The sequence below is a fragment of the Perca flavescens genome, chromosome 20 (assembly GCF_004354835.1).
Source record: "Perca flavescens isolate YP-PL-M2 chromosome 20, PFLA_1.0, whole genome shotgun sequence".
Taxonomy (NCBI): domain Eukaryota; kingdom Metazoa; phylum Chordata; class Actinopteri; order Perciformes; family Percidae; genus Perca; species Perca flavescens.
The window spans coordinates 20,258,714-20,281,028 of NC_041350.1; the positions used below are offsets into that span (position 1 = coordinate 20,258,714).

General features: G+C 41.7%; 1 protein-coding gene across 1 annotated transcript in view; it reads right to left on the minus strand.

Annotated features, from left to right (window-relative positions):
• The window catches only part of ddhd1a (DDHD domain containing 1a), a 28,507-nt gene extending 12,227 nt beyond the window's left edge, over positions 1–16,280 (minus strand). The window contains exons 1-4 of the mRNA XM_028565887.1: positions 14,945–16,280; positions 13,043–13,219; positions 3,690–3,818; positions 881–1,028 (exon numbers count right to left, since the gene is read on the minus strand). Coding sequence (XP_028421688.1) covers positions 881–1,028; positions 3,690–3,818; positions 13,043–13,219; positions 14,945–15,743 — 1,253 coding nt within the window. The 5' untranslated portion in view covers positions 15,744–16,280. The remainder of the gene's footprint in view (positions 1–880; positions 1,029–3,689; positions 3,819–13,042; positions 13,220–14,944) is intronic.
• Positions 16,281–22,315: the final 6,035 nt, after the last annotated feature.

Sequence of the window (22,315 nt, forward strand, 5' to 3'; positions counted from 1 at the left end):
AATGTTGAGCCTTTAAAAGACAAAAAGAACTCGTCAGGCAGGTTGAAGTATCCGCTAGCGGTATCAGGCCATGCTGATAATTTTGGTTTTATGTGCTGAGGTTATGAAATATCCATCTCTGAAAGTTGTGCCAACACCCCAATAAAATGTGAGAAAATGGAATTTTGTTATTGCTGCTCAAAGCATTCAAGAGATTGGCACACATGGAAGCAAAGCATGAAATGTGGATTCATGATGTTGGTGCAGCTGGTTAGTTTACTTAAACTGAGATAGCATGAGTCCCAGTTGTTTGGATATATACAATTTATTTAGAATTTAGCGCAATATTAAGATGTCAAATTGTATGTTCCCAGCATAATATTCCTCTCAGGTTGTGTTACATGCATATTACTTTACTAAATGCAATGTGTCAGGCAAATTTGCTTCCCTGTTCCCTTGTGTTTTAAGTTTTGATGCATTGTGCTGCCTTGGCCACAGTACCGAAGGCAATTTAACAATACAAGGTATAAAGTAAGAGAACAGCCAGAGAAAACAAAGAGGGTGAGAAAGATAGAGTGAGTGGGGGAGGAGAACAAAATACAAAAGCTGCAGGTGCAATGTTCTCAAAAGAAATACTTGAAATAACTTCCACTATGGGAGGCCATGGATGAACAAAGGAGAGGGAAAAAGTGTGAGACATGCAATAATGGTTGTGAAGGGTGGTGGTGGTGGTGGTGGGGGGGGGGGTCAGAGCCCAGATAATATTAAATTAAAATTGAACCTGCCTTAGCCCTTTTACAAATTATAATAGAAAAAAGGTAAAAAACTTAGTTGTTTTACTGACATAAAACAACATGCATGCATGCAAATCCTCAATCACATTCTGTATTTAAAAACTCACATTCCAGTGTTTTTAATAATGCGTCCCTGGTCCATCTTCTGTCCAATCCCATGAACCACAAAGACAATGTGTGTAGTCTGAGGGGGTCTGTCCTCAGGTGAGGCCTCCTCAACAAAACCCCGATGAAGCCGCGTTCCACTGCTGGAGGCTGGGGGAAGCAGAGGACAGGGTTGGACTATTACTAATCGTATCTAGCTGCTTGGGATTTTTGTACAGTAAGCAGGGGTTTTCCTGGCTCAGAATGGGCCTTTGAGGGGGGGCGGACTACACACGGCAGTAAGCATGATATGTCCATGTACAGTAAAGGCAATGAGTCTGTGTTAACACAAACAAAAATGTATATGATGCTTAACTTAACTTAAATATTTCAATAAATCACCGGGAGAGTCTTGTACAGCCCGACTCTGGAGGTAAAACTGAGATTAGCTCTCATATTTATGTTCTGCTTGTTCAACGGTTGTTTAGTAAATTGCTCTTAAAACACATTCAGAGAGGATTTGAATTGCTATTTTTATTCTCGATTGCTATCATTTTGGTGCTGGCTATTTTCCTTTGGGGCTGGCTAAAACCAAAAATTCCTCTATGTAGGAAAAACCCTGGTAAGAGAAGCAAAACATTTCTACATGTTTACAGTATTTTCTGTACGGCATTTCTAAATACACACATTCCCACTATGTTCACTAGAAGGCTATTAATATCCAAGTGATGGTGTTTAAGTAACGTGCTGTTCTGAGTCCAAAGAGGCCAGTAGGTGAGACACGAAGCCCTGCTGTGACTGTGGCCAAAGACTAGTGTGTGTCCTCATTTAGAATCTATAGTCTAGTACAGTCATGTGATGTGATAGTGATGGGAGCCAATGGCATTTACTGCTGTCTGGATAGCATTAAGGAGATTTCCCATCACTGAGCATTTGTGTGTCAGGGGGGATTGACATAACCAGTGACGACTCCTCCTCTTATTCTCTGCGAGCAGGAGATGAAAAAGCAACACAGAGCTGGGAGACTGGAGATCAGATTAGAGTCATCCAGACAGATCAAAGATTGGACATGGGGTCAAACTGCAGTTGCTGTGTTTTCAGTTAGTTATTTGATCAACCCTGGACCCTAAGAATAGCAGATGGACACTGCATAATTTTCTGGGTTAATCCAGTTAAGAGACTGAACTGTACCCAGCCATGTTCAAACAGTTAAATACTAGAAAATGGCAGCACAATGTGAGGCCCTGTTTACACGACAACGCTCGCGGGTGAAAACGGCAAAATATTTTATCAGATGTGCCTTTCGTTTAGATTGCGACAGGCGTTTTTGGGGGCTTAACAACGCAAAAAAGTGAAACCACCATCCAGAGTTGAAATCTTAAAAAACGCTCCACCGTCGCGTTCCCGTCTAAAGGGTAAAAATGCAAAAGTCTGCTCCGATCTGCTCACGGCACCCCATATTTTGTTATACATAAATCAAAATATAGAGTGATTACTCGCCCATGGCCACTCCGCCGTTGGGTATCCACAGCCTGCCTATACTTGGTCCGGATGGCTTTCAGCTTTGATGATATCTGACTTTTACAGACAGCGTCTTTTTCGTGTGGATATGACATCCCTCCAGGTACAGGATGCTGCTGAAGAAATTCGGTCCATATATTTTGACTGGCAGGACTCCCAGTCCACGCCCTGTTGTGCCTTTGTGGCTTTGTAATCTAAGGTTGTTTGGAGCAATAACTCCACCTCCTCTTCTGTCCAGACAAAACTGTCAGCTTTTGTTGTTCGCTTCGCCATGTTTTGGCTTCGCGCTACTAGGGAGAGGAGAGGGAGAGAGGAGGAGGAGAGGGAGAGAAGTAGAAGGAAGGTTCTACGCAGGCGCGCAGACTTGGTGGTGTTGTGTGGCAGTGCTTCACACTATCACCTATCCGCCTGGTGTGCATACTTCATCGATTTTCACACACTTTTGCGTCACCATATGCACGCAGATTCCCCCCCAAAAACGCTCGTCTAAACGCGGAATAAAAAGTGAGAGCGCAATGCCACTTTTGCGTTTTCTCTTCAGATCGTTTCCGTCTAAACATTGCCTGAATTCAGCTATAAGTATATCATGCATTAGATGGGCAGAAAAGTGTGAACAGGTGCAAACCCAATGAACAAGGCAGAAAACAGTTTAGATTTTCTGGCTTATTATTCTTTCCTGGCTTATCATACTAGCATATGGTTGTTTGTATTTCTTTGAACCAATCCCAATCGTCTTGTGTGGCACTAAAATAGATAGCGGAGAAAGGAAGAACATCTGGTGCGTGATGTCAGGCTTTATCCCAGCACTGTACATCTGGTGAGCCAGACTACAACTTGCTAAACGGCCGCATGTTAACATTGTCATTGTGAGCATGTTAGCATGCTGACGTTAGCATTCAGCTCAATCCATCGCTCCAAGTACAGGCTCACCGCTAGCGAGGCAGCAGACTCTCAGTTTGCCTTCAAACAAACTATAGCAAAACAAATTGTTTATATGTCAAAAAATGTAACGTAAACATAGTCTAATAAAAACCTTCCTTTAATACTATGTCATAAATGTATAATATATTGTACCACTTATTTCATCATCCATATATTTGTAGTTGTAGTAGTAATAACAACAGGTATCCAGTCGCTAGTAGTAAGAGTAAAACAATTTGAGCAAATTATTTAAGCCATTAACTGTTTGAACACTGGGTTTCAAAGGAATTCAGTACTAATAAAGTAAAAACACACATATACAGTATGATCAGGGAACTGTTTGTCCACCTTATCATGTGGAGAGATAATGACAGTGTGTACATTACAGACCTTTGGAGAAGCCCAGTTTCTGGGTGACGGTGCGTGCAATTTTGGAAGTGGTGGCATCGCTGTAGAGGTATACCTCATCCACGCTGTGCCAATCCACATGGGTCCGACTCAGCTTCAGACTGTGGATGGCTGTAGAGGGGGCAGTGAGAGAGGAGTGAGTGAATGAATGGACACATGAAAGGAGAGGAGAGCATTGGTAGAAGGTGTGGGAAATTGCGCAAAGAGAAGGGAAAACCAAGGAAAAGGGTTCACCGAAAAAAGGGGTCGTGATTACAAGTTTCAAGGTGGGAACAGAGGGAGAGAGATTGAAGACATTGGAAGAATTACACCAAGTTATGATCATTTCAGACGCAGTACGATAAAGCAAAAGTCTAGGATCAGTCTATTCACAGCTCAATCAAATGCAGTTTGGAGCATTGATCTGCATTTGGAAAGAAAAACACATCCAACTATCACATCATGATTGCATATTTCAGCTCTTGCTTGTCTGTCCTGCTTTGCGTGTCATCAAACCAAAGACATTTTGTTATTATGTGCCAATATCAAGATTAATTTGACTTTCAGTCCACTTTTTCTCCATGTTGTTGATTCAAACGGTATTGCAGTGATAAGGGCAAGTAAGAGCAGAGGTATGGCTAGGGAGAAGAACCCATTTTGCTACAGGAGCTAAGAGCGATAAATGAAACTGGTTGACTTGAGAGAGTGATTTATGTCTCTGCAGCATGTCCTTTAAATGTCCTGTGCAGTCAAGTTGATTTGGATGAAATTGGTGGAAGACCTTGGCGTAGGACCAGTGCAGTCATGACTCTTTGTACTGCTCTGAACCAATCTGGGGATTAAAACCCTTAAGAACAGGGAGTAAAGTACTTCTAACAAACAATATAGTCCCACAAACCAAATGACAATGTAAAATGAAATGCTACAATCTTAGTATCATTGTATTGCTATGGTGCTTCAAGAAGCACACTAAAAACCTAACTGGGGATTTCCACCGAATGCAGAACGGCTGTGGACCGGCTCCGCTGCGTGTCGGCTCCGTCAATACCCACCAGGTCCGGATTTGTTGTGGCACGGCTGCGGCCATAACTGACAGCTGTAGTCACGAGGACCCACGAGATCTCACGAATTCACTTAGAATAGAACCACAAAACCAACAACAGTTTGATTCCATCCAGAGGAGTAGAGGGGAAACAACTCTGTGCTGTGTTTTCAAGGTGTAGTGCAGGGAAATATGATCTGCCGTGTGCTGAACTGCTGCTGAGCTCTCCGCCGTCCGGCAAAAATAGAAACTCTGCAAATCTTCTCCTCGGACTGCGGACTGCCGGAGCTGTGCCGGAGCTGTGCCGCAGACGTTCCGCAACCGGTGGAAATTAGCAGTAAGAGTCGGAGAGGAGTGGAAACATGACCAGGAAATCACTTGTGTCATGTGTCAGACCCATGCATCCTTTCCATAGGTTTTATTTCTTCTCATTAATCTTTTAATATTTGACATTTATTAGATATTCCTTGGTGCCAGGTCAACAGGGAAGGAAGAAATAAGACATTTGCGAAGAAGTTAAAAAATGTATGTCTCTTTTTCTGTTCCCATGTAATAATCAGAGTTAGGCTAGGCCTCTGTAGCCTGGCAGGCTAATTTCTTCATTGGTCAAGCATGACGGGTGGCTAATGCGAGGCCAAGAAGTTATTGTACCCTAGTTGTTCACTCTGAGGGCAACCAGTGTGGAAAGGAATTGCTCTAAAGAAGAAGGACAGGCAGGGTCGAGTAATAAGAGTTTGCCACAAGGAAACAGAAGTGTTGGGAGTAAAAGGGCACTAGATCAATTTGGAATAAAAAAGGAAGGACATTGTTTTTCCTAGCCAGATAAAACAATAAAGCTCATGCACTGAGGAACCTGAGGTGAGAGATATACAGTGTCCTCTGTCACACGTTTCCATTTATCTTTTGCAGATCCTCAAATGAAACCACTCAACAGCAAAGCAAACATATGCTTAACCTCTACTACCACCACCAACACCACACAGAATATCACAAAACCACTCTATGAAAGCAGCTATGAAGTGGAACAATCAACTCTTCTGAAAAGAGAACCCTTCACCATCTGGTTTGACTTAATCAGTTTAGAGTGGCCTTCTTTCCTCATCTACCTCATGGACTCACAAGCGAGAACAAAGGAGAAAAGGTCGGTGGCAGTTGCTATGAGACCTACACACTGTTACAGGGTGGGTCAAGCCATTACACACTGTTGACATTTATTTGGCAGAGTCCACTGTAAAACAGGAGGTATTAGTCGAGCTAGAATATAAACTACTGTATGTTGAACTCCTTCCCCCCCCAAGTTAGCTGGCTTTAATAATACAAAATATTAGTTTGATGAGATTTACAAGTGAAAATGTAGCCAGTAAGATGGAGTGATTATTATGGGGTACAAAGACACTTCCTGTTTTACAATGAGAGGCAATGCATTGCGAAAGGAAGGGAAAGGCGGGGGATCAAATTGTACAGGGGAGCTGGCGCTCAACCAAGAAAGGTTTGAGAGTTTACTGAGAGAGTTCTCTAACACTGCTATTACTATGCGAATTACTGAGGGACACAGAATGAGTAAGTGGGTTGCAAAGTAAGGGATGAGGGGCAGAGAATGTGACGAAGAATACAAAGGAACTGGGTAATCGGTGGAAATAAAAGAGAAACAAGTGTGGGGGAGCAACCCAGTCTCACGTCAGTTGGTGAAATGGTCACGTTATTTAATCTTTTGATTCGTGTACACGGACACGTTTATGTCGTTTCTTTTCGTGGTGATCACCACGTTTTTTAAACTAATGTATTTCAATGGGAAGCATCTTTCGTGATCACAGCACGACTACGGTAGCGAGTAGTATGAAATGCAGATAATCTGCGCAGGGAGGTTGGTTGGGGTGGTGGATGGGTCATACAACACAGGCCTTTCACCCCGGAGACTGGAGATCGTGTCCCGCGTGACGTTTCATTTCCCCATTGTTCTTTTCCTAAACCAAACCGTCCCGTGGTTGTCACGCGTCCCCCAGAGACCGCGCATCGTGGCCCGCGTGGGACGTTTCCTTTCCCCGTTCTTCTTTTCCTAAACCCAACCTCCGTATAGATGCTTCCCATTACGTGCTGACCACTACACAAATCAATAGATTAAAAATAATGTGACCATTTCATAAACTGCCGTGATACAGTGTTGGGTGGGAAAGTTTAGGAAATATGCAGGAAGCACAGTGTTGGGTGGGGCTCCTCTAACTAGTCCCATCTACAATGTTCTAGGATGCTGGTCTGGGACTGGGACATTTGTGTCAATATATCAGTTACAACTTTTTCTTGACTGTGGCATGACAAACACATCAGCTACATTCCCTTCATGAGGTTTTCCCACCTTTTGCAGAAAGGGACAAGGCAGAATATTAGTGTAATCTTAATGTAATGTTAGTAAAAAAAGTGTACTGCTTGCAGTACTGCAATACTCCCAACATAGACGGGATGTAATGTTGAGGTCAATGGTAGTTTGGATTTACTATGAGGTTAGGACACAGCCCCCAAGACCTCTCTGTTCAGGATTTTTGATGAGGGTCAATACACCCAGAACTAGAAAAGTGATGGACCTCTAAGAGGGCAACTCTACACAACATGTTAGGGGGCTATAGAAAGGGCTACAATGGCTCCACTGTTCAGCTCATCACTTGTGTTTGGCTCACAACAGAAAGCTTTGTTCATTGCTCTAAGAGCGGTGGTTCATTAATGATGGTCATACTGCCAGAAGGGATGAGAAAAAGAGAGCAATGGGACGAAAAGTGGGAGACAGGGTTGGAGAGGTAAAGAAGGGTGGCTTTTTGAGGACCCGCTTTCTTATTTCACATCCACTGGTTTAAGGGGTCTTGCCCTAGTAGTTGAGTAAACCATATTGTCTATTCACTATCCCGGCAAGGAGATTAGCGACAGATACAAAGGTTTCCTCAAAAAGCAGCAACAGTAGTAGTAGTACCAAACTCTGGGTCACAGCACAAAGGGAGAAGTTCTAGCAACTAGGCCCAGTTAAGGCTGCAATGTAACCATTTTTAACTGAGCCTAGGTCTAGTTCTAAATATTAGATTGAACAGGTCTGAATCACAACAGAAAGTAAAGTCTAGTTCCATAAGGACCAAGGATCTACTAGGAAAGAGTACACAAGCTAGCAGATCTAATACAGCAGAGGTGTGTGTATATATATATATATATATATATATATATATATATATATATATATATATATATATATATATATATATATATATATATATATATAAAAATATAATAAAAAAAAAAGAACTTGGTATTTTACAGTACCTTGGCAGCGTTTGCGCTTGTGACATGTAGTTTTAGCACTCGTCTGATATCCACTCCATTTGAACAGAAAAGGGAGGTAGAAAGGGGGCAGGAGGGAGAGAACTAACAACCAAGAAAGAGTGAGTAATGTCTATTACCCTGGTGTCAGTCACACAGGCTACTGTCATCACTCTTGAACAGGCCAATCTATCAAGTAGCGCTGCTATCAGATTACCACTTCAAGGCCCTGGACATTGAGCCTGTACTGGTTACTGACAGAGCCTTGTGGCCGCAGGTTGGTATCATGAAAATAACCAGCATCAGAATGCAGCGCTGCTTGACATTTGCCTAGAATGACTGAGGAAGCATCTGTTTTACAATCATTACAGAAATCTACTGTCTTCACTGTAAAGACCATTTCTACAAAAACTTGAAATACACTGCTACTCTTCTATAAACAAAATAATAATAATAAAATGCAGTATCATTGGAAAACATTTTGCTTGTTAAATACTAAAATATAGTAGCTGGTAATTTCCTTTTCCACACAATACATGACTAAAATAAGGAAAAAATAATAAACAGATGGCACAACAGCCACAAATTTGTGAAGATTACAAGACAATTTGCAAAGAAGTCAAACACAAAAACTACCCCTTCCATTTATATTTTGCATATTAGAAATGTTTTAGGGAGTGGTGTTGATTTCCATTAATAGCGGAAGGAACACACTGACAACAAACATAGTGAAGCATTTTTGGAGACACATAACTAAACGTCATGTTATTGTCATTTTCTTTGAAAAGTTATTATAGATTAATAAAAGAATGTAAAAACATGTAATGTTCCAGTACAGTACATGGAGACTGAAATATAGGCACTGGTATAAGAGTTATACAATGCAGAACTTTTCCGTAAATACCAATGACTTTATATTAACACTGAATTAATCATGTGTTAGCTGGATATAACTAATGGATGGAGATTAAAGAGTTATGTATAATGTTCCATAGATATTGGTAACTATTTGATGTATTGAGATAATTAATAAAATTCACACCAGTTAAAATCAAAATCAAACTGACAGCAGGTCTGTGTCCATTAAATCACTGAATCGGTTGTAATGGGATGTCCCATTGTGACATTCAAACAGCCTCCTCTGCATTTGTTAACCAAATCAGCAAAGTCTAGAAGACTCACATCTGACTAAATCCTTCATCCCGTGATAACACAGACATCAGACTTGCAAATGTCAGCAGAGTCTCCCTCAGCAGTGGTGAAAGGCTGATGTGCAGAAGTGACCTGCTGAGTGCACAGGAAGTTTGTTTGCTGTAAAATCCATCAGCAACATTCATTTGTTTATATATATATATATATATATATATATATATATATATATATATAAATCCATATATATATATATTCATTTATATATATACAGCATATTATATATATGGACTATATATATCTATATATATATATATATATATATATATATATATATATATATATATATATATATATATATATATATATATATATATATATATATATACACACTAGGTGTTCCCTAATGGCTGGAATATCTACTAATGGATCTAATGAACAACTTACTAGTGCGATAGTTTGCAGTGTATGATCATTCTTGGGGTTTAGATCACACTTCATGACTTTTGGGTCACCTGAAGGCACCTTTATTTTATACAATCTTATATTGATTAAAGTAAAAGACTGTTGACGCCTGATTACTTATACAAACATATTTAATATCTTAAGCACAAGTGACAACAAGATGTCTAACTGATTTATGACAAGACAAATAGATAAAAAAAAAAATTTGAGATCCCAAGAGCTGGTTATTAGATGAGCAATTTCCTTTTTTTCAGCATGCAGCTGAATATGTAGTGTAAACAAACAAATGTGTGGCCCTTGCCTTATTTTTCCTTTGATGCCCGACACAGCCTATAGTTTCCACCACAGGCTTCCTGCTCTACACCCATATACACACATATTGGATAAGCTTAGGGTGAATGGATGGGATCTCCTCTCCTAATTTTTTCTATTTTACATTGAGTTCTCTGTAAATTACAAATAAAAACTTCCTCAGGCTTGGAAAATAAAATTGGCACCATTAGGCTGAGAAAATAATTCTGCTGCAAAACATTACAAGAAAAGAAATCCATCAGCTGGAATGCCCTTGTGGCCATTTCCAGTCAGATCAACTTCCATCTGCGCTCAAATGGCAACAGTAACTCTTTAAAGGGATACGTCACGTTTGTTGAAATAGGGCTTATCACGGTCTCCCCTAGCTGTAGATAGGTGGGCCAACGCATTTTTTGTTCATGTATCGTTTTAGTCCGGTGGAACACCGGCAGCGCCGCCGCTAGTTAGCTTAGCGTAGTGAATGGAATCCTATGTTGCCGGTTAGCATGTCGTGAGTAAAAGTGAGCCAACAAAAGACAAAAAAACAACCCAATTATTTGCACTGAGACAAAAAATGTGTTGGCCCACCTATCTACAGCCAGGGTACACCGTGATGAGCCCTATTTCAACAAACAGTGGCGTATTCCTTTAAAGAAAGTAACAGAAACATTAATAAGGGATGATCAATTTATGAAGAAAATGTAAATCATCTATATGGGTAGCCTAAATACTATTGAACTTTTGATCAGACATTAAAGCTATTTTTGATTAAGGAAAACTTTTGTGTTATCATTTCAAGCTCACAAAAGCCATCAAATCAATCCTTATTTATTCTGATATCTGAAAGAACTACTGTGAAAAAACCCACTGTTCATTTATGACTATAGCACCAAATCTGACTATTGCCCTTAAGCAATTTTACTTCTGACACTGCCTTCCTCCTTTACAATTCATTAAGTAAGCAGAAAGTTGCATTTGTATCATGAGGGAACAGGACATTCATGCACTTTTTGTACCTACTAGCAGTAGTCCTGCCCACATTATGATATAATGCCTGCATAGCACACTGGTATGTCTTCTGCTTTACTAACCTTTAGACTCAGCTAGCTACTCAAACACAAGTAGAAAGGAAGGAGAAGAGAGTACAGATAACAAGGGGAAGAGATTGCAAGGGAAATGTATGTTCTGCAGTAATGTCAGAGTGCAGCTCGCTGGCTTGGTGGTCCATTTATCAATTGTAATGCACTTCAAGGTACCACGCTTATGGCTCCAAGTGCTTCAGATTATTAGCTCCAAGATGAAATACTCTACTGTAAAAGCTCCCTGCAACAACGGCCAAAAAAAGGTGAATTAACAGGATCTATCACTCACTTTGCTTTCACACTGCTAAGAATAGGAGTGGAAAACAATCTGCCAACAAAGGCAGCAGCAGGAGGGTTTCGAACAGATGCTCACCGTTTCAAGTCCCATGCATTACAGGAAATTATAAGAGCATGTCAAAATACAGCAGGGTTTGGGTTATAATAACAACATACAGTATGATGTATTTACTTATTACTCACTACATGATATAGTGAGTAGAATTATACTGCACTATCCACCCTTGTAGTAGCTCACCCACTGGACAAGCTAAGGTCATATGATCTGTATGTTGTGCAATGGAGGGGCCTCTAAGTGTCACACAATCAATTTGTGTGCCCTTCCACTATATTTCACACACCTGGCTTGCAGATAATCTGACTATGAGCCCTTTGTCCTCTGTGACTGTTTATCTGCGTGCTTCCAAGTACAGATCTATAAGTGTCCATGTGTACATGTACACGAATGCTTGTGAACTAGTAGTGACCTTCCGTTTTTTATTCAAAACAAAGCGCCAACAGCCACGAATCCATGACACAGAGAGTGACGATGCAGGCGAGGCTGACCGACCTACAGCAGTCACTTTCTTCTGCTTGATGTCTTTATTTATAGGCCTTAATTTATTCTGAGTAAGGGGGGGGGGGAGTGACCATATCCTGACAGGTCTGCAACAGTGCAGTGCAGTGCAGGCAAGCAAAAAAAAAAAAAAAAAAAAAAGAGAGGCTTTGCGTGATTAACAGCAATTTCAGTGTCATTATGCAGTTATTATTCAAATATAAACAATCCGGGTTACAGGAAATAAGGGTAATTTGATGATAAACTGCTTTAAATTGATTTAGGCTGAGGATTTAACGTTTAAATGTTCCAGATTATCTTTGGGATGTTTTGAGGTCTCTCACAAAATATCTGCCCAGTTTTTATGATGCAGACTTAACATGTTCTCAAGGTTGCTGCATCTTTTTCTCTCTGCTTCTCTCTAGTTATCTGCCACATTCACACACCCACGCATTCATCACCAGTGAAGGTCCTGTAGATCTGACTGCCTTAAGGAGGGATCAAAGGACCTCTTTCTTATTGCCTTTCACATCTAATGCCTGCTACATTTTCGCCCCAGCGAGGGGGGGGGGGCGCGCCTGAATGAATGTACGAGCTGCACCTGCTTTACAGTACATTGGGAGGATGACATGACAAAACCTTCCCTCACATGAATGGAAGCACCTGCTCCATTCATTTCTCTGGCCTGTGTATCGATACTACAGCAGGCAGGGCGGTCACATAATTCACTATTCATGACTCACAGTGCTTTTCTTCTGGTTGTATTGTTAAAATGATGACTTGACTTTTTAATAGAATGTATTATTAATAACGCCTGAGAGCATTTCATCTACTCACTGCCCTAACATAGCACTATAATATAGGTGTTCTTTTATGAGATATTGCCTGTGATAAAAAAATACTGCAGGGTTGGTGAATGCAGCAGTAAAGTACTGGTGAGTGAGCAATAATGTGTTTTGGCCTCATGTGTCTACCCCAAACCACACTCTGACTCTATCACAACATTCACTCTCAATTCTAGTTTATAATCAACTTATCAGCTGTGTTTATTTATTCAGACTTGAGTTACCAGAATGGATGCTTCAGTGCTGTGTTGTTTAAAGGATCTTGCAGCTGCCTTGATTTAGGTGCTTCTGCCACACATTCCAAAAATCAAACTATCCTTATTCTTCTACCCTTCCCCTTCCCGCTCTCTCACCATCTTTGCTATCGACGGTCCGGACCACCAAATCCGTCTCGAAGGAGTCCTGCATTTGTTGCCCGAAGAAATGGTTCAGGTGCTCGTGCTCGATGAGGTCACTTTCCTCTTCCTCTAACGGGAGCCAGGTGCCATCAATAAACCACTGGCCTCTCATGACTGGGATATGGTCTTGTTCTGTAAGACAGTAAAAACAGCATGTATATAGATACAACCGACAATTTGGAGCCAGGTGCCTATGTAGCCTGAGGTGGAATATTTATCTAAATAAAGTCATTTTTGCGTGTTTTGCTCATTATAGTGCCCGTTTTTCTACTAGTGTTGGCACAGGTGCCGCAGTGAACAATCTTGCAGAAGGTTTCACAGCATTTCCCTAATCTGAAGGTGGTGGTACAGTGCCAAGACATGTAGCCTGCAATGTGCCAACAAAGGCAGGGGAGGGGAAGAATTCAAGCTAGTAAAACATGGAAGAAAACAATGGTGGATTTGAAATTTTTACAATAGTCGCTTTTCAGAAACGGAATAGATCGCTTTGCCTTTCACAGTGTGTTTTGGATGACGTAAAATGATTTCCATTTACCTCAACAAGTCTGGCAAATCCAGGAGGGCCAAGTCTCAGTGGCGAGGCCAGTTTTGATTACATTCTTGAGTGACATTGTTAACTAATTCTCGAGGGTGAATAAGATTGTAAAGGCAGTTCTAAATGTAGGCATACTTTGCAAAAGACAGGGCCCATTCTGTACAGAGTGAGACTGCTCATCTGTACAGATATAAAAACACATAAGCTTACTCTACAGACAGAGAGGCCCACCACAACACATGGCTAAGATAGACACACTGATAGAGGCTCACAGTAGATACTATTCACTCATTTCTTAAGGTGGTTCACGTCTGGTCAGAGAAGATAAGTCTGTACGATTCACATAACATGATGTTTCAAGTTCCCATGAAGTGATAAGTGACCTTTTCAACTTGTTAGAACATAAAGCTATTACACCTTTTTAACGCCTAAATTATTTGTATTGTCAACAATGTTTTACTTATTGGATTACAGTATATCAACATCCCATCTTCTCCATGTCTCCCAATGCATGAACTGGCCTCTCTCTTCCTAACTGATATGCTTTTGATTTAAGTTTTAAAAAATCTCCTCGTGCATTAGTATCCCATCTCAAATGTAGTGTATCGGGGTCTTAAATGTTAACATGACAGTGTGTTTGCAGTGGTACAGGCAAAACTAAAAAGACATAGCCAAGGTTTGAGTTCGCTAGAGAAGGACTTACATCCACAGCATGAACACTGAGGTAAATAACTGCTTCTCTAAATGTCACTTAGTGTTAACTTTCAAAAGAACCAGCTACCCATGAACCCATTCATTCAACAAGGTCAGGTTTGCTGAGCCTCTATTGTGACCGCCTTCATTTCTTCTCTGCCCTTTCCTGGAAATGAATGGAATGTATGAATTAGTTAGCACAGATCAGCTGACTCCAATAGAAGGACTTCCCGGGTTGTTCAAATGTTCCCAAAAGACAAGGCTAAGTAATTACTTGGCCAATGAAAGAACTGCAAAACAATGCAGGACTCAGCAAGTAACTAAACGGAATGGATAATCAAATGCTAGCGTGTATCTTTTTAAGGGTGCAGGGATGGATGTTGCAATAATAATAAGCACTGGGCTCCTCAGTGACTATGGGTCATGAATTGGCATGTTCTCAGCCATTATACTGCAGAATATAGAATATATATGAGGTATGGGTGCATAAAAGGAATTAGTGCCTATGGAAATGCACTCAGTGATGTTTTTGGGACCTGCAATCAAGGAACTGCATAATGTGTGACTGGTGCAAAGCAAAAAATGTCATTTTATAGACTTTGATGATAGATGATTTTCATGATACTCACGCTTCCAGTAAACAGGATTGCATTCTTTCTCTTTAATATCCACCTCATAGAGCCCTCCCCGGACACAAACTGGCTCAACGTTGATTTCAATTGCGTTAGGGTCCCTCTCCTCCGAGGACACGGTGGATGTGTCCAGGGACCCCGGGCCTCCGTGCACACTGCTGGTCCTCGTCTCCACCGGGACTGCACCGTTCAGTCCTCTACTCTCCAAGACGTTATTACCGCACTCTTCCTCCCCAGCGCCGACCTGGGAGCCTGCTGCACCAGGGTTCAGCTCACAGTATTTCCGAAACATACGTTCAATATTAAGTGAATCATGCCCGACAAAGGCCTTCCAATTTTTCTTGTCCTCCTTGTAAAACCACCGCACCTCCTCAGGACCGAGCTCAGTGACCACCTCGTTGAGGCGGGTTCTGGAGCTGTTGGACCGCGACCTCTTTCTCTTCTCAAACAACGGACCCGCGTTGTTTCCGTCGTTGTCGCTGTACTCCAGAGAGCTGCTGTCGAGGAAGGCTGCCGGGGAACTCAGGTCAAACAACAACCCGTCCTGTGTGCTGTGGTGTCCGGCGTGTAGAAGCGGCAGGTGTCCGTCCAGTCCCGACTGGACCGAGGACATCCCTGCCTGCATCGTGTCATCCATGGGACTCATCTCGTGACAGTACGAAAACACATCGCTTCCCAAATCCCACTCCTTGTTGTTGTTGTTGTTGGTAGCGTCGCTGACCGGTGCGCCTTTACTGTCGATGCTCACAGAAGAGCTTAATGTAACGTTAGATGTTAAATTGTTGAAAATGCTCATAACTACCTGAGCAACCCAACCTCACTAACGTTACCTCCTCGTCTGCCACTTTCACATTAACACAGCTCTCACTATTCATTCGCAACGGCTATCACACAATGGCATACTGGTCAGTGTTAAAATGAAAATTTCAACAAAATTAAAGACCTCCAGACAAGTTCCCACCGCATTTCCTAGAACACTCCGCAGCTTGTCGCTACATCAGCTTGTTAGCTTGCTAGCTAGCCAGCTAGGCTAATGAAGCTGGATATAGAACTCCGAGGCTAGCTTATTAGCATTAACGTTAGTCTGCAACGTACGTTAGCAACCGGAAAGCCTGTTCAACCCTTTTACCCGACTCTTAACTAATATAAACCTTTGTAAAACCACTTTCCTGTCACGGAGTCGCTTTAGTCCAGCTCGATAGGCGTTATATTGCAGTCACCATACTTTGTCGTGTGTTCCGGTCTCTGTGGAATTTCAGATTCATTCGTTGTCCAAACAAATAACGCGCATAGAGACAGTACTGTAGTATGCGTGTGTATATGGCTTGACAGCTGACGCAAAGATCACAGGATTCAATCGTGAACGCGCACGTAGAAATTGCGCGAACATGACGACATCTGCTCCGTTCATAAAAGGCATTATTTCTTATTGTGCACTAGATGGAGACAAACACCCGCTGAAAGCAGAGACGGTTTAGAACAGAATCTTTGTTGAGCGTTATCAATCGTTTAAACTTTGCAATGACTTGACCTTCCACTTGAGGGAAGCAAATACCTACTCATAATAAAGCAACATCCCAGCTGGCCTGCCACTTTCGGAGGGATTAGAAAAAGTTCCCTGTCTAAAAACACTATTACAAACCACTGCGATGTTTGTAGTGACAGGGGTGGACAAAATAACATGAACACTCCAGTACAGCATACCTGCAAACTTTGCTACAGCCATAACATTTTACAGCAAAACAAACATCTTTCTGGCAGTCTCACTACAAATTCCCCTCCTATAGACTATGTTAGGACACAATCTAGATACATACAATTGTCCCCTATAATGAAGAAGCAAGTAGCCACAAAGTAATTGCCTCTCAGTTTAAGTTCAGCCCACAAGCCACTGATGTCATTGAACTTCACAATCTATCTGTAATGTATCTGTTCTAGTGCAACCAGTGTGTTTACATCTCTGTGTCTGAGTGCATGAGTACAGTGTGAGTTTGTGTTTGTATCTGTGTGCATATGCATGCATATCCATGTGCTGGTTTGTTTGTTTATGCAAGTGCATTTGTTTGCATAATGTGTGTTTTGTGTAGCGCAATTTGTGTGTGTACTGCTGGTCCAGGTGATCCTGGGGACGTGTTGTGGAGAGGAATAGGAGAGAGGCCTAGGCAGCTGTATTTGGGATAAACAGAAATTACCCTGCTGTGTTCTAATTTACTGCAGAGTGGGAATTAAACTTTAAACTCGCCCCGCCCCTCTGCAGTCCAATACTCCATGCTTCTGGCCATCAACAACCACTTGCACAATGTGCATTATTAAAGTTTCTCTGACCAAGATCAGTCTTTTTAATATCAAATTCACACATCCTGCAGGCTTGAAAGGTTTAAATGTTGTACTTCACAATAAGAAACAACTTCCGGAGGAGCTTTGGACTTTTTAGGGCAATAGTACAATGTGGAAGCAGCAAGTGTAGCTCAAATTTTTTTGCAAAAATTAGGATAGTTTGAAACTTCAGTAATGGAATTATGGATGGACATCTGAGAAGTGGATTATTCTGCACATGTGGTTTATAATGCTTCTGTGGTAGTTTTTTTGCCCTCCTTGAAAACTTGTCTCCTTTGGAAACCATTAAATCTGACTATTAACTAGCCTATTGGAGGCGAATGTTTGATACTTAAAAGATAGATTAAAAGCAGGACAGTTTCAGTCAACCTCAACAATTATTCACAATCCATAGCCCACACAGGCTTACAATTGCATTTAATAGTTTCGATAGTAGAATAAAACAGTCTGAGGCCAAAACCCTGGGGACACTTGTTTTTTCTTGATTAGTTATATAAATTGCTGAATGGAGAATGTTCTGCAATCCCAGTCAACTCAACACGAACCTTCTAATATTGGTATTTTCCAGATGATAGTCATTGTAAATTGCTCCACCATTGCGTAATTATGAGTGCAAGACTAATTCCCATTGCAGCAATATTTAATCTGTATGGCCAGAATAATTACTGGGTTAAGTATGCAATAAGATCTCGCCAAGAGCTTTCTCTCACTGCAGGTTTACACTAGAGAATGACATGTGGCTTTCATATACAAATTTTCAAATTCCTCATCTCTGGCAGTCAAAGTGAAACAGGTTGCCCCCCCTCTCTCTGCTCTGATGTTTTGCAACCAGGCCCACCACCTGGATGAGTGGATGACAAACAAACTGCAAATTTTCCTTCCAGTAACTGACCAAATAGATATTTATAACCAGCTGGTTACCTCCCCCACCCACTGGGCCCCCCTCTCCTCAGCCATGGCTGTGAGAGCTCCCTTTAAAGACCAGTTGTGTCACTTCTGACTTTGTTCTTAAACAAAGAGAACTGCCCCTCATCTGCCCGTAATTGGGCCAACTCTTGGAATGTGCTTGATGTCTCCGCGCGGGCCATTGCCGCTCCAACAGACAGGCAAAGGTTGCTGGGACATGGGAGATGAATGAGTGGAAGTCCATCCACCTTTATTCTGTTGTTTTTTGCTTTACTTTTCTTCCTTACCTCCTATATCTTTATTTATTTATTTTTTTCTTACCTCTGTTTCACCCTCTCTTAGCTGCCTGTTTTCTCAGAATGGAGGATCCCTCGATTAAAATAAAAAAATCCCACACCCACGGTAAATGGAACAGTCTGCTGATTGACTTTACTGGGATTGTTTGGTCTCTCTGAGCTGCACCACCTCGCTATGGTTGGGTGGTTGGACGCACTACAAGGCCGATCTGTGGCACATGTCACTAGCAGTTACTGAGGTGATGTTGACAATGGGCAGATGTGTGAGAGGGGATTGGAGGGTGTTTACGGCATTGTTACTAAAGGGAAGCAATTTAGAGAGTTCAAATTCCACTTGCGAGGAAGGAAAAATGTTGAAACAGTAGTTGGCAGGCTACCAAAAGCCTGAGCCCCTAATTGTTTTCATTAATAGCAAATAATCTCAAAGTGCTTGGTCTGTATTCTGGGAAACATTATGGTGTAATGTTCAAGACGTGTACATCTGGGAAGCCTCTGAGGATTAGGTTAGAAATTTGTCCGTAGCAATCACACGAACCCCAGGTGTTCGTGTGAACGTTTTACCCTCCAACTACAGATATGTTAGTGTCTTTGTGGAGGTGCACCTTTTGGTGTTTAAGCAACCTTGTCCTCAGAATCCAACCCTTTGGTTTTGGTCATGACTCATTTACTCCTGAATCCTTCACCTTTCACCCCTAGCTCCACTCTCCATGTCACTTGCTAGCAACCCTGGAAAAGTAAATACATGATGTAATGTGTGGTTTTCGCCTCCACCCCCCAAAAGCCCCCACCCACCTCCACCCACATACAGAGGTGATTAAACTGGAGCACAGCAGTTTTTAGGTGGGGATAGCTGGGTGTGGTCAATATGGTCCTGAATAGGAGGAGCTGGTAGTAGATGAGAGTAAAGGGGAATTTAACAAGGTTGGTTTTGGGGCAAATATAATGGAAGGGAGGGGCACATGCAGGTCACCAACAGGGCGGGACTTAAAGCAGAGAGACATCACAGTCCTGGTTGATCCGTCTGGGCTGGGGCTCCTCTGTCCCTGCAGCCTGCAGCCGGGGGTCAGGCCAGCGGCTCCACCTCCCCCCGGCTGTCTGGGCTCCAGGTTCCAGGTGGGTGATTGGAGCTGTTGACTCCAGCACACGGCAGCCGCTGCCTGGTCCCGCTGCCCATAACGATCTCCTTCAGGGCTCCCAGACCCATTGTCATTCAGACTCCCAGCTGCAATTCACAAGTCTGATATCCCTCCACACTGGAGCCTGGCCGGGGATGGGCTGCCTGACTGCTGTCCCCGTGTTTGTTTGTGTGAGAAAATGTGAGCTTGTCAAGAATAATACACCTTTATATGTGGTGGTAATTTAATTACAATGTGTTCTTACGGGTGAGGCTTCTTAAAAAGTCTATTGTTTGTTAATGGTCTGTGTTGCTGTCTCTTTTGCTATTTGACTTGAAAAATAAATAATAATTAAATACTTAAGCAGGTAAGAGTTGCATACTGCGCAACCAAGGTTAAAGCAACATTTTGGGGTATACACTTTATTTGCTTTTGTGTTGAGATTTAAACGAAGAACAAAAGAAGATCGATACCACTCTCAAATGTAAGCATTTAATTTGAAGCTGGGACCAGAAGACTGTTAGCTTAGCTTAGCTTAAAGACTGGAAACTGGGGAAACCGGCTAGCCTGGCTCGACCTCTTTCCACCTCTTAAGCTCACTAACTAACATGCTGTATCTTCTTTGTTTAATCCGTTGCAAAAACAAAGTGTGTAAGTTACAAGTTGCGGTTTTATGTGGAGTTATGTTCCAGACTATTTCTTGGTCAGTAACAGTGACTTCCTGGAGTTTCAGCTGGCCGCCTGGAAACCTCAGAGTGAGGACAAGACTCAGGGGAGTCACATCGATATTCTCGTCTAACCCGCTGCAAGAAAGCGAAGAAGTATATTTCCGGAAATGTCAGACACTTCTTTAAACGCACCACCAGACCACTGCTTCCTTGAAACATTTGTTTTTGTCTGCTTTAATAGAACAAACAGACATGCCACACTGTTTTATAAGGTGGACAAGTTGGCCAGCCTGGTTTGTGTCTACAGACAGAAGTCTTTCACTTGAGTAATATGACTTGGGGCGAGTGAGACAGAGCACTTCAGGAGGGCCATCTTTAGACCAAAAAAACTTATCAGGAAAACTCAGTAACTTTACATAAGTAAGTTTTGATGTGCTCTCTTTCTACTGGCTGGCATGTTAAGGAGTGGGGCTAGTCTGTTATGATGTGTTGTGTCTTCAACACATCATAATAGACTAGCCCCACTTCTTAACATGCCAGCCAGTAGAAAAAAATATTTGTCCAAACATATATTGGGAATTCCATAAATGAGCAATGCAGCGGGGAAGGAAAAAGTAAAAAAGAAAAGATAGGACGGTGTTTAAATTACAAACTGTGTAAATTATTACTTGTGGGTGACGTTGAACATTTTGCATTTTAAGGCAGCCGTTTAAGTATCAGTCTCTTTCACCTCCACGTGAAAGTAAACTTGCTGGTGAAACAGACAGCCGTGGAGTGGAAAGTGCCAGGAAGATTAATGAGGTGTGTCTTTCCTCTCTTTCACACTATCCTTCTCTTTATCCCTCTGTTTGCCTGTGCGGGCTGTGGGTCGATGTGTGTGGGGGTCCATGTGGGGTGGCCCGATGGGGTAACATGCTGAAGTAAACAAGTAGAGGAGACAGCAGGGTGATGTTCCTCTCACTCAGCTTTATACACATCCAACAGGGAGCTAGTGTTACCTTGTTTAGACAAACATCTTCTTCAGCTCATTTTCTACCAATGTTAGCCTCTTCAATCTACACACTTGTTATATATCAGTCTTTTTTTCAGCTAAACTTGTTCTCTTGCCAAAAGGGACTTCTTGCCAAAAGGGACTTCTTAAAGGAATAGTTTGACATTTTGGAAAATATGCTTTCTTGCTGACAGTTAGTTGAACAGGTTGAGACCACTCTCATAGGGCTACAGTATGTCCATTAAGATAAGGCTACAGGCAGCAGTCTGTTAGCTTAGCATAAATATTAGAAAAGCATGGATATGGACTTTCTTTTTTGTATGGATTAAGACACAAGATATAACATGTTAATAAGTGAGCTTTAGAGATACTGGTATGTGGGTTGTTTAACCATTTACAGTTTTGAGTTAAGCTAATTAAGTTAATTTAACAGACACACATTGTTTGTCACTGTGTGTACCTGCATTAAAGTCTGTGCTGCACTGCTTTCAGAATAATTGCCTTTTAGCCTATCTTCCAGGAAGGATGACAATCCCTATATACGCACAAAGGTGATGTCTAACACATTGTCCCTGAGAACACTTTCTCTTTTAGATCTGCCTGTCATTTACAAGGTGAGTGTTCTGCCCTTAGGACCTCAGTGGCCCTGCACGGAGACCTACATGTGTTGGGCCGATCCTCAGTGTTTTCAGATGATGTTTCACACTGTCAGGGTTGACTTATCTGAGTGGGGAAAAGTTCTCAGGGAATAGACATATCCCACAGACAGCTTTGGAATGTTTTTACAGAATGGCCCGGGGACCCTCAAAGATGGGGTACGATCCAGACTCTGCTAAATTATATATATATATATATATACATATATTATTTTTTACTAGTCTACTATTATTATCTACTAGTCATTTGTTATGAGTGATGTCAGTGTCTTTTATTTCTATTCTGTTTATTGTCAGTGGTAAAGTAGAAAGACATACCACAACACTCTGTGGTATGTCATTTTATGTTACTGTTCCAGTGCTCCATCTGTTCATATTTCTTTTTCACTACCTTTCCTG